Source organism: Miniopterus schreibersii, assembly GCF_964146895.1.
Source record: "Miniopterus schreibersii genome assembly, chromosome: 19".
NCBI classification, from domain to species: Eukaryota; Metazoa; Chordata; class Mammalia; order Chiroptera; family Miniopteridae; genus Miniopterus; species Miniopterus schreibersii.
The window spans coordinates 28,872,066-28,884,827 of NC_138119.1; the positions used below are offsets into that span (position 1 = coordinate 28,872,066).

Genomic DNA, 12,762 nt, shown 5'->3' on the forward strand with positions numbered 1-12,762 from the left:
TATTTATTTATTTATTTTTTTAGAGAGAGAGGAAGGGAGAGGGATAGAGAGAGCGAAACATCAAGGAGAAACATCATTGATCAGTCGCCTCCTGCATGCCCTCTACTGGGGATCGAGCCCACAACCTGGGCGTGTGCCCTGACCAGGAATCAAACCATGACCTCTTGGTTCCTAGGTTGACCCTCAACCACTAAGCCACACTGGCCAGGCCATTACGCCTGTTTGAAGAAAATAAAAAATGAATACATGCAGAACACATCTAGTGTGGAAAGACTAGAAGGGAGACCAAGGAGGCCGCCAGCCACCATCCGGCTATGAGGGAAGCAGAGGGAGGCTGCAGGAATACAATGGCAGGAACAGAAATAGGACACATCATAAAAGAAGAAAATGCGAAACCTCTCCTTTCCCTTCCTCCTGTTCTGTGTCCACAACCCTGGCCTTCCACGGTCTACCCTCAGATCAGTTTTATCGGCAGCCTTTCCCTAATGCATGTCCATTACTGGGATTCTCCCTGCGCTTCTCATGGGTGTTCTCCGCCCGTGCCCTTTTCTCCCCATAGAATGTCCTTCCTCCATTCTTGTCCGTCAAAATATCACCAGGTTTTCAAGGCTGCCACAAATGATGACACCTTCCTGCTTCCTTCAGCCAGAAGTGATCACTCCCAGCTCGGAACCTCCTGTATGACATCTTTCATTTTCCAGCTTCCCCACCAGAGGGGAGGTATGCTTCTTGGGGCACTGTCGGACCATGGCTAACTCTTATTTGTGCCACCACAGTAAAGACCTGATACCTGGTCTGTTGAATAAGTGAATAGATGAATGAAGGATTCATCCCTAAGTGAACTAATGAATGAGTTAGTGATAAATGAATGATCAACAAGCATATGAACAGATTATAAGTACCAAGGGTATTTGAACCATATGCAGGTCTGCTCAGTTACAAGTTACGTCTACATGAATGTAGATTCACAAGGCCTGGTTGATCAACCCATAGCGACTAGCCCTGTGTCTCTGTAGCCATTGCTGCCTCAGTGGAATGGCCTTTATCCAAATGACCAGTCTATACGGGTTCCCAAAGAAGCAGTGTCACAGGGCAAAGTGTGGGACCCCCTCCTGCCTTATACATCTCCATCTTTCCAAAGTTGCATGAATGAATGAAAACATGTGCTCTATACAGAGGGAGGGAGGGAGGGAGGGAGGGAGGGAGGGAGGGAGGGAGGGAGGGAGGGAGGGAGGGAGGGAGGGAGGGAAGGAGGGAGGGAGGGAGGGAAGGAGGGAGGGAGGGAGGGAAGGAGGGGGGAGGGAGGAAGGGAGGGAGGAATGGAGGGAGGAAAGGAGGGAGGAAGGGGAATAGGCAGGTAAAGGGGCACCTGCTTTGTTACTCTGTCCCTTTGCCATGATCACGTTTCCCCTCCTGGGGCAGATGAATCAATGCTGACCCTACAGGGAGCTCGGTGAGACCTGGTTAATCCCAGGCATCTGGTTCCCACATGAGAGATCTATTTTAGTTATTTCTTAAGCCATATTTTCCAAATCCTTCTCATCTCTCATTTCCTACCCCACCTGCTTTTCCTAACTGAATAAATCCACTGTTGTCATGGAGACAACATAGTATTAGCATCTCTGCTTCTTCGTAGATCCTTCCAAAGCCCAGAACTAGGAAGGACCCTACTCCTGCCTCCCTGGGATTTCTGGCCCAGGAGTCCTGTCTGAGAAAACACAGCGTGGTGTTTGGGATATCTGCTTTGCCCCTTTGGTTTCCTCTCCGCTTTGTATGCTTTTCTTGTCCAGGTTTTACCTTTCTCCGTAGGAGACTAAGCTTAACTGGACTTCTTTGAGGCAGGGATCCTGAGTTTCAGTGCACCTCGGCCTTTGGCGGGGATTATGTCATCAGTAAGGACAATAGTTTGAGGGGCTGTGCTGCTCTCCAAGCAAAGGGCAGGCATAATGTTCCCCGTAGGACAGATCAGCAGGCTCAGCCAAAAGAGCCTAGGTAGCTTGCTCAAGGTCACCCAGCCCCAGAGTGCAGAGCCTGGGCAGGGGCCCTCTGCCGCTTTCCTGTGCAAACACTGCCACCTTCCGTGGGGTCTGCGTGTAGAGACTGAGCATGATCACTGCCACTATTGAGCACCAACTGTGTGCAAGGCCCTTGGTGTACAGATATCACTCAAGCCTCAAAACAACCTTGTGAAGTTGATATCATTATTGTCACCACTTCACAAGGAAGGAAACTGAAGCACAAGGAAGGAAACTGAGGCTCAAGGAGGTCTGACAACCTAATGTTGCCCAGCTGATAAGTGTAAGAGTTGGATTTGAAGATGAGAACTGTCTTTTTCAAAGTCCACCTTCTCAACCAGAACAAAATTTGGCCTCTACCTCAAAAAAAAAGATTCAAGAGGGGCCATTCCCCTAGCACTCATCAGAAAGATAAATTCCACTCTTTGGGACCAAACATTTCTTTCTCCATCCTCCTCTCCCCTTTGACTCCTGTGTGACCCTCTGCTGGGTTTTATGAATGAGGAGGAGAAGTGTCATTGAAAAGTTCAGCAGCGTTGGATTCCACTCCTCTGAGTGATAGATGGCTTTAATTACTCCGAACTACTCAGCCACTCCACTCTTCCCCCCACGTCATTAAAAATAGATTTTCTCTTTGAACTCCACTCCACCCTCAGGTCTCCAGAGAGTCAGGAGTTCCTAGGAGACAGCCCAGGGTCATCTTCTGGTCAGAAGGTTGCATGTTGCTTTAGCTGCAGTCACAGGCTCCAGAACCTCCAGCTGACTTTTCTGGGGGTCTGTGCCTCCTTTCTCTTAATGACCTTGGTGATGTGATTGTCACAGCTCCAAGGACGAGCAGGGGGCTGGGTTGGCGCTTACTTTGTGAGGACTTAAGGGGAATCTCACAGATGACTATTGATTTTGAAAGAACTGGATCAAACACTGGGAACAAGCAACAGTGAGGTCTTCACATGAATTACTGGGAAGCTGATACGTAGGAAAGACCGAGGCTGAAAATGTGAGCTCAGGATCCCTCCCAGATGAGCAAGCGAGATGGGTGAGACTCTTATTGCTGTGTTCACCTTAAAGAGGAGGAAATGTAGGCTTGAAGAGGTTGACTGGCTCGCCCAAAGCCATGCAGCTAACAGCTGACAAGACCAAGACAGAAAGCCCTGCCACCTACTGCCCTGTCTGTGCTCACTGAGGTCTCCTGGATTCCTAGGCAGCTCTGGATGGAAACGTGCAACCTGCTCAGAGCCTCTTCTGTTATTGTTCTGGCCCTGGCCAGATCAAAACCACCTAGCAGGGATCTTCCACCCTCACCAGCCTGCCTCCTTCTTCCCCTCTGGTATCACCCCTTCTGTTGTCTGGTTCAGGATCCACCAGCTGAATTGTGGTTAGCAAACAGAGGAGAGTAAAATAAGCTAAGATGCCCTTGGGGGGGAATGAATTGCACTGTCAACAGCCTCGGCACGTGCCTAGCACCCCATGCCCAGGAGGAAGTAAGGCGACTTGACAGCCAGCCCTTGGGGCAGCCCCAGGAGCAGAACCCACCCTCTAGCAATGCCTCTGTCTCCACCTAACTCCTCAGCCTGGGAGTCGGACAAACCTGAACTCTAAGTCTGTTTCTGCCACCCACGGGGCACATGACCTTGGGCAGGTTACTCAACCTGAGACTCAGTTTTCCAATATGTAAAGTGGGCCTAAGAAAGCTTCCCCTGCAAGGTTGGTATAGGGATTAAGTGAGATAAAACAGGTAAAGTGCCTGGCATGCAATAGGTGCTGGATAAATGGCTATTATTACTATTATTATTGTCATCATTATTATTATTATTATCCCTGCTGCTCCATTCTGTTCAACAAACTCAGTCACCGCCCAGCTCAGAGCAAGGTGGTGCGGGCCAGGAGCCTGCCAGCCATTAGCAGGAGACCTCAGTCCCCATGACTCCTTTCCCCAGTCCCGAAGAGCAGAGCCAAGGAGGGGGTCTCATTGGGCCTCAGCATTCCCCACCCCCACCCACTCCCAGCCAGGGAGGTTGAGATTAAGATGCTGCTGCAGGCAGCCAGTAGACAATGGGCTCTTTTCCTGTTAAGGACGTGCGAGAGGATGGGTATTTTTCCGTGGGATTTGCTGAGCCAAGGGAGATACCATTCGAGGCATGTAAAGAGCCAGGGAGCCTGGCCCATCCTGGAGTGTCCACTTTAACTTTGGTGCCTGAGAGAATCTGGCCAGAGCAGGGGCTGGCTGGCCTCCTGACTGACCCTCTGCCCATGCCCATCTCTCTGTGAGGACTCTGGACCCCGGCCCCACCTGGTGCAAAGGGGAAGACAGAGCCCGAAGCTCTGGGCCTCCTGGTGCTGATTGCACCTGTTCAGATTTGGGGCAAGCCTATGAAAAGACTCCACCTACCCATCCAGTCCATCAAGTAACTGCCCGGTGCCAAGGTGCCAGCCAGCTGCAGAGAGCTGTGGGGTCAGAGAAGTGAACAATAGCCTCCCCTGCCCTCAGGTTGCTTCCCACTTCCTGCGCCCTGTCTGGCCTGGACTCTCTCTCCTGGAACTGACCCCTGAACCTTCTATCCCTCCTCACCCTCAAAAAGACGCCTTACAGTGTGTCACCATCATGGGCACTGGAGGCTGTCCTCCAGCTGGCCACCTCCACTCAGGGCAAGACCAAGCCTGGGGTTGAGCCAGCCGTTTGTGGCCTGTTTCCTGGTGGATCAGATGGAGCATGTGGATACCTGGTCTCCCTTCCTCCTGGGGTAGCTGTGCAGATCCAGTGAGGCACTGTGTGTGAATGCGCCTGGAAAATGCTAAAACCCTCCCCAGGTGTCGTGACTGTGCGCTGGGTGTCGGTGGACACACCGGCCCAGGTGGGGCCTCTTCAAAGTCTGCCTTCAGCCGTGTACATGAGTGTCAGATCTTTTCTGGAAAACAGGTTGGGTTGGGGGGAAAGTGGGTCTGAGACCTACTATCTCCAAGGGGGAGAGAGAATGTGCTGGCAGGGAGGGACCACCAGGGAAGGTACAAAGGAAAGTTGGGGGGTGGGGGTCAGTTGTGTTTCAGCTGCTGTGTGCTTTGCCCCAGGCCCTGGGGACCTGGAGGCTGTGGATCAGGCCAACTGCGCTCTCCAGCCAGGCTGTGTGTGTCACCTCACACCCCTGCCACCTGGCTCTCAGCACTGAGAAGGCCTCTGTTTCTTTCCTGGTGTCAGGAAGCAGGGGACACGTGTGGGGACAGGTGTACGATCTGGCAGGGGGAGCAGATTCCAGGGAAGCAGGAGAGGAGTATTAACTGCTCAGTCCCCAAGGGGCCCCTCCAGCAGGGGGAACAGCTTTCCTTGTTCCTCCCCTCCTGGCTCTCTCGCAGGATTACAAAGGAATCCTGCGGGCCTCTTGAACACCAAGTGTTCCTGCCAAAGCCCCCAGGGCGAACCTCCACTCTCTCCTTTCTTGCTCAACTGTCTCTTGATTGTACCTCTGCTGTGGCATCTATCCCACCGGATTGAGAAGATCTGTTTCGTTAGTTTCATCCTCAATCAAACCATGGGCTCCAGGAGGGCAGAGAATGCAGCTCAGTGGCTAACAGAGAGCTGGACACAACACAAATGCTCAGTAAACATGTAAGGACTATGCAGGACCCAGGCATCATCCACTGTCAGGATCCTAAGTGTTGTTCTGCTTTCAACTCCAGTGTTTCTGCGGTAGAGCCCTCCAGGTGCTCAGAGCCATGCCGCTCCTCGCAGGTGTCCACACAGGGGCAGAGATGTGGCACAATTCTCTCCGGCAAGTGCACTCACTGAAGGGCGCATGCTCCTCCCTCCACTGTGGGAGCTCTTCTCTGAAGAGTGATGGGTTTGCACCTGAAGGCAGTGAGTGCTCAGGGCCTCTGTCCAGGACGGTAGTAACTACAGGGCCCAGAGGCACTTCTGCCCTCACCCTGGGTGGTCCACATCCTATAGGTCTGCCCTGTTCTTTAGGCTCTTCAGAAATGAGCCTGGTTCCAGCGACATGTCCCCACAGCCAATAACAATCCTGTATCATGTCCCTCACTGTGCTGGGCCTGGCACCTCCTGGGCTACCCCATGTGCTGAAAGGAGAGAGGGTCAGGAGAACCTCCCCAAACTGCAAGCCCTGCTGAGCCCTTCCTACATAGACCTCCAGCTCCCCTGAATCCGGCCAAGGAAGGTACCAGTGATGTGGGGCCCGGGGCCAGAGTAGCCAAGAACACAGTATGAGTCACCTTTAATTAAGAGTATTTCTTAAGTAAACGACTTAATAGGACAGTTATATTCATTAGAGGCATAATTACAAGATATAAGATCAAGCAGAGAGGAATGCAGAGTGTGAGGGTGGACTTCAGTCTGAAGCAGCTCCATGGTCCGGGGAGAAGGCAGCAAAGGGGCAGGAAAAGGGCACCCTCCAACCTGGACTTCTCATCACCACACTCATTAAGGACTACCTAGGACCCAGCCACCCTCCGATCCCAGCTCTCGGTGAAAGGGGTGGGGGAGACTCAGGTATAATTAAAATGCAATCATAATAAACAAACACTAATTAAAGCCTCATAGAGTGTCCCATTAAGCTCTGAGTCAGCCCTGACAGAGTGCCACCTGACACAGTGGACACTCCAGGAGAAAGCTCCTTCCCTTCTACAGCTTCCAGAGACAACCTCCACCCCATCCTACCTCATCCCACCCCACCCCTCCAGGTCCTAGAACAAGTGCCCACTTGTCACCTGGGGTGCAGAGTGAAGTGCCCCCTGACCCTAGAGGCTTGCACTTGGTCTTTTAGGGCCTCCATAGACTCAGAGTTATTAAAGCCAATTTCTTCCTGGACATAAAGCAGTCCCCAGGGTACCTCCACCCACTTTCTCCCAGATCAGTCCAGTTCCTTACACAGCCCCACAACAGAGTTTCATTCCATTTTTTCCTGTCTCCAGGGCCCTGACATTCAAAAAGACTTCCCCAAGGTATGAGCTCCTATGTATCAGTGGTTCTCAAACTCTAGCGTTCACAGGAATCAGCTGAAGAGCTGTGAGAACATTCTGGCCCATTCCCCAGAATACCTGGTCGCACAAACTCTGGCTTCTCTGACTCATAAACTCACAGATAATGCCAGGGGTGCCAGCCTAAGACCGTGCATTGAGAGCCATTGCTCCTCAAGAGCCACAAGGGCCCCTCTTTTTGAAGGACACCCTTTGACCAAGGAGTGACAGGCTGGAGAGCTAAGAGGCTTCATATATCCCAGCTTCATGGTCTTCTCTGTCCTTCCCAAGTTAACCCAAACCTGCCCTTCCCAATTTATACCCATTGCTCCCTGGCCCTCACACCAGGTTTTCTGAAGACACTCTGCTCTCCTGTGTCTGCTCATGTGGTTCTTTCTACCTGGAACCCACTTCATCTGGATAAACATCATTCACCCTTCAGGACCCAGACACATGCCCTGTCCCTCACAAAGCCTTCTTGGGACTCCCACCTAGAGCACTGTTATCCCACAGAATAAAAGGCAAGCCACAAATGTGAGCAATGTGTGCAATTTTAACTTTGCCAGCAGACGTATTTTAAAAAGTGGGAAGAAACAGCTGAAATTAATAATGATTTTTATTTAGTCCAATATTTACTAAATTTTTATCTTTTCAACATGTCAATAAAAATTATTAATGTGATTTTTTACTTTCCTTTTTTTTCCTTACTAAATCTTTAAAATCCAGTGTGTGTTGTGATCCTACAGCACATCTCAGTCAGGACTGGCCACCTTCCAGGTGCTCATAGCCACATGGGCTGTCGCATTGGCCACTGCAGACATAGACGTATTTTCTCTTCGCTCTGAATTCCCTCAGCCCTCTTTCACCACCTCTCTTAGAACACACGTCACTTTCTTGTTTTCATTGCTAGTCTGTTTGCAACCCAAAGATGATGGCTGTGTTTTAATGCCGCTGCTGTTTTTATCCCTCTGAAGTGCTTAATGGTGGCCTGTGTGTAGGACATGATCAATGAATATTGGCTGATGAGTGATGAATGAATGTGGCAACGCATGACTATATCGAAGACGGGGGCCCATGGTCACATCTGACGTTGAGGGTCTCCTCTCAGTCCCTGTGGCATTTTTTCCTCTGGTTTGTATGTGGCTATTACATCTCTGAGGAGAGAGTAAGTCTAGTTGTAGAACCAACCCCCGCCCCAATAAGTTTCCTGTTTCACTTTGCTCTTCAACTCAGTGCATTAAAAAAAATTCCCACCAGGAGGGCCCAGGAAACAGGAAAAATAGTTGTGCTATTGGTTTCATGTTTGGAGAAGAACAGGGTTCTCACTATCTCCGTGGCACTTGGCGTGAAAGTGGGCTTTGTTGCCGGAGACACTGCTCCCATTCAGGGCCCCCTTGCCCAGCTGCTGAGAGCCGGGCTGTGTTTTGACAGACGGGCCGAATGCAATGCAGACAGTTGTTTTAATTTCCAGCCAGATGCAGACATCACTCACACGGAGCCCGAAACCTAAGAAAGGAAGGCCGGGCACTGGGCTGCTGCTCTCAGGCCTCAGAGGGTGGGTTGGAGGGGGCCCGGCGGAAGCCAAGTGGGCGGCTGGGGTCCCAGATATCCTGAAGGGCTGAGGGTCCCAGTCCCAAAAGGCACGCTGGGAGAGTGTACGGCAAGCACCTGTCAGAAAGGTGCTCCTGTAGGAATCACAGGCCATGAGTCAGGGGTCAAGGGTTACTCCTTAAGGCCATGCGACATCCGAGGCTGGTGGCGATGGCTGGATGTTATCTTTTAACTGTACAAGTTACACAGGACGGAAACCATAAACAGTGTCAGAGAGGAGTTAGGTAAACTGTGGGAAACAGAATCCTGAATGTCAGAAGTGGACTAGTGCAGCCTTCCTCTGAGGGCAGAAATCCCTTCACAGCCTCCCAGACACACGCCGCTCCGACTCTGCTTACACATCCCACAGAGCGGGGGGCAGTTCCTTCCAGAAGCGAGGTCTGGTGCATTGTTGGACACCCTTGACTTTCTTCTGTTGAGTTTTCCTGAAACTTTTCACCCGTGTGTCTTGCTGCAGCCCCACTGCTGCTCTTCAAACATTGGAAAACAGCCTCCATGGCCCATGAGACTCGTCGTCTTTGAGCCAAATCAACATGCCTGGTCCATCAGCTGTACCTCAGATGCCACATCTGGGTCCTACCCCGTTGTGACCTCCTTTCTGGGAAGGATCATTGGTTGAGCAACACCCTTCTTGGGGCAGATTGCAAAGACCTGAGCGGGAAACTCCCTGGTGGGGGCGGCCTCTCTCAATCTTGACACTGTTTCTGCTGCCCATGAACAAATTAGCCCCTCCAGCTATCCCATCGCTGTGTCAGGTCGTGTTGGAAAGAGAGTCAACACAAACCCTCAGGTCTATTACACATGAGCAGTTTCAAACCAGCTATCCCCCAGCCTCCACTTAAAGTAAGATTTTTTAAAATCAAATTGCAGTATTTTACACTTCTCTTTGCATTTTCTATTTTTATAATTAACGGAAGGTTAGAGATATTTAAAGCTGATCATGTTACTCACTTACAGAAAGCCTTGAGATACAGAATGTTAAGTGTTACGATGTTGTAAGCATGGCAGGGGGCACCCAACAGAGAAGAAGGCTCGTGAGGCTGGTGCCTTGGGTCATTTGGCCCTTGCTTAACATCCCACCAGCCTCATCTCCACCCCACCCATCCAGGGTGCACCCTACACTTGTGTATACTGAACTTGATGACTTCTGTGCATGGTGACCTGTCAGTTTGGAATGCCCTTCTAGGTCCATTCTTGGCCTCACTCACCCTTATGTCCTTCCTCCGGACAGTTGTACTGGGTGCCTCTCTTTTAGGCTCCCAAGGCCCCAGGGCACACACCTATCCCAGGCACAGTGGAGAGCAACTCTCGGCTTCTAATTACCAACTTCTACCAGACTGTGGGCTCTGCTGGGGCAGGATCTGTGTCCAGTTTGCTGCATAACATCAGAGCCTCCATACAGTGACATCTAATAAACATCTGCTACACAAGCAGTGCTAGACTCCCTCCCGAGCCTCTCGGGATGATGCTGTAAGGAGTCTCCATCAGATCCTTTGCCCCCCTGCCAAAGGTGGAACACCGTGCTGCTGGACCACAGGCTGGATTTTCACTTGAGCTCACACATCCAGTAGGTGGGGGACCTCTACACCCTGACAAATGAGAAGCTGTTCCCACTCCAGCAAATGTTTTTGTGGCCCAGCGGCCTCCTGCCCCAGCCAGCCACAGATACCTGGGACATATCAAATGGAAAACGTCAATCTCCTGACCCTCTTGCCCAGTCTTAATGTCACACACCCTGGGCAGGTAGGGGCGAGTAATGTCCAAACAGGGCCAGCTCAAGCCCTGCAAGGCACCACAGGAAGCCAGAAGTTGGCAGAGGCCACACTATCTGGGGTGGGGGGTGGGGAGCAGGAGCTTGATCTGAAAATCCCCACTTTCCCCAGCAAGACAGAATCAGACAGGCAGCTCATCTCTGTGGATGTTCCCATTTAGGCAGACTTTTCAGGCAATGGGACATTTACTGAAGAAACTGAATGCAGACATCAGAGAATGGGGTAATTGGATCCAGGTGGTATGTTTGGTTGGCTGTAAAGAGACTGTGCCACATGCTGAATATTATTTGATAGGAAAAGTCTCTCCTTCTCCCCCTTTTTAAATGTTTTCTGTGAAGGCAGGATGTCTCAGCCCAAGCCCAGCTGAAAGCTCTTCAGAGACGAGTTGGTGGCACGCAACAGCCTTTTAGCAGAGTTAACCATTTTTCAGCACTTGCCAGGAGAGCACGGCCCAGCTCCTGTGAGGACTTCAGTGCAGGCAGAAGGACACTGGAGGTTTTGCTTCACTTCTGGGAAGGCTAGAAGCCTCAACCTGCCACCTGAGACGCACAGTCTGCTTACCTGCACCTACCTGGGTTAGGCAACCAGATGAGAACACTGAGGCCACCAATTTACCCCCAATGTCCCCCCTTCAGGGGCAGCGATAGTGCAAGTGTGGGTAGATTGTAGATGAGTCTGAACGCTTATCAGCGGGGCAGCATCCCTGCCCAACCTAACCATGATCTCTCCTCCCTCCACCAGATCACCAGGGTCCCTGTGGAATCCTGTGAGCAGTACACAACTTGCGGGGAGTGCCTGAGCTCCGGAGACCCTCACTGCGGCTGGTGTGCCCTGCACAACATGTAAGTTTGGGACCATTCTGAAGAAGGGCCTAGAATGCACAAAACCAGGTACTTTCCTGGGAGTGTTAATGAGGGATGTGACCGCGGTTTGCAGGGAGAGAGGACTTTCCCTCTACTGAGCAGTCATGAAAACCATAGTAGCAGTGCCCAGAACAGCAAGAGGAGACGGGTCACCGTGGGCCCTCCCTCCACATGCAGTGCCTTTGCCTCTCTGTCTTTCATTGCACTTTTAAAGTCTGCCCGCCCAGCCACTCTCAGTCTAAACCTTGTCAGTACAGAAAGGGTAGTGGTGTTGGAAAAAGTCACTTGGGAAGCTGTAGAATCTCTAGGTTTCCCCAGAACCTGCTGGGTACAGGCTGAGCTAGGTATCTCCTGCTGCCAGTGCAGGTAGCCAGGCCCTAGAGTCAGAAGTTTGGACTCCACTTGGCTGCTGTGTGACCCTGGGTGGTCCACTGACTACTCTGGGCCCCCATGTCCCCGTTGCTCAATAGGGACAATGCCTACCTCACAGGTGAATTGTGAAGATGAAACAAAATAATTAATGCTCGGGAAATAAGGAAGCCCAGAATAGGCTACGCAAATCAAAATAATTACTATGCGCCCTGAACTCTTGGGAGGGCCCTTCTGGCCTCATTATTTCATGATTCCAAGAAATCCGTTTCCTATTCCAACTGGCCTCACATCCCAACTGGCCATTGATGCCAGCTCAATAGAAATGCAAAATTACACTGAAATTTCCTAATTTGAAGAGCTGCAGACGGAGAGAAAAGGGTGAAAACCCTGAAAGGCAGGAGCTGACTAGGAATTCTGTTCCCCAGTGGAGTTGGAAACTCCGTGGCTCAGTGCCAGCCAGCAAAGCATCTCTGTGAAATGTGCTGGGTTTGGGTTTGGGGTGGAGGCGGAGGCGGGGGGCCAGAGTTCAGGGGCCGCACAATAGCTCTTGGCTTCCAGCCTCTGCAGCAGGTGTTGGGAGGGCTATATAGAGAGAGAGGGAAGCAGGCGCCTCGCAGATGCAAAATCTGGACTGGATTTGAGCCCACAAATACTGGGTTCCCCGCTTGGGTTTGTAGGAAAAATACTCCTCAAAAAGTTTTGCAAAAAAATGCTTTCACTAGAACATGGACATTGAGTCACCATTTAAGGTCAGGCAAGTGATAAAGATGCTGATGACACCCCTACTGTGGCCCAGGAGTGGCAAAGGTAGCTAAAATTAGGTTCCCTTCAGTGAAGCTGACCTGCCAGCCAGGGGGCTCTTTCCTCAAGAGGATTCTTCCTGCCTGGCCAGCATGGCTTAGTGGTTGAGCATCAGCCCATGAATCAAGAGGTCCCCAGTTCGATTCCCAGTCAAGGCACATGGCTCAGTCGTGGTTGCGGGCTCGATCCCCAGTAGGGGGCATTCAGCAAGCAGCCGATCGATGTCTCTCTCTCATCGATGTTTCTCTCTCTGTATCCCTCTCCCTTCCTCTCTCTCTGAAATCAGTAAAAACATATTTAAAAGAAAAAAGAGGATTCTTCCTCCAAAGAACCTGGCAGCCACCCTAGCTCCATGCAAAGTGT

At 51.3% G+C, this 12,762-nt stretch overlaps 1 protein-coding gene across 1 annotated transcript in view; it reads left to right on the top strand.

Moving 5' to 3' along the window:
- The window catches only part of PLXNA2 (plexin A2), a 197,483-nt gene that overhangs the window by 116,045 nt on the left and 68,676 nt on the right, over positions 1 to 12,762 (top strand). The window contains exon 5 of the mRNA XM_081121199.1: positions 11,105 to 11,205. Coding sequence (XP_080977325.1) covers positions 11,105 to 11,205 — 101 coding nt within the window. The remainder of the gene's footprint in view (positions 1 to 11,104; positions 11,206 to 12,762) is intronic.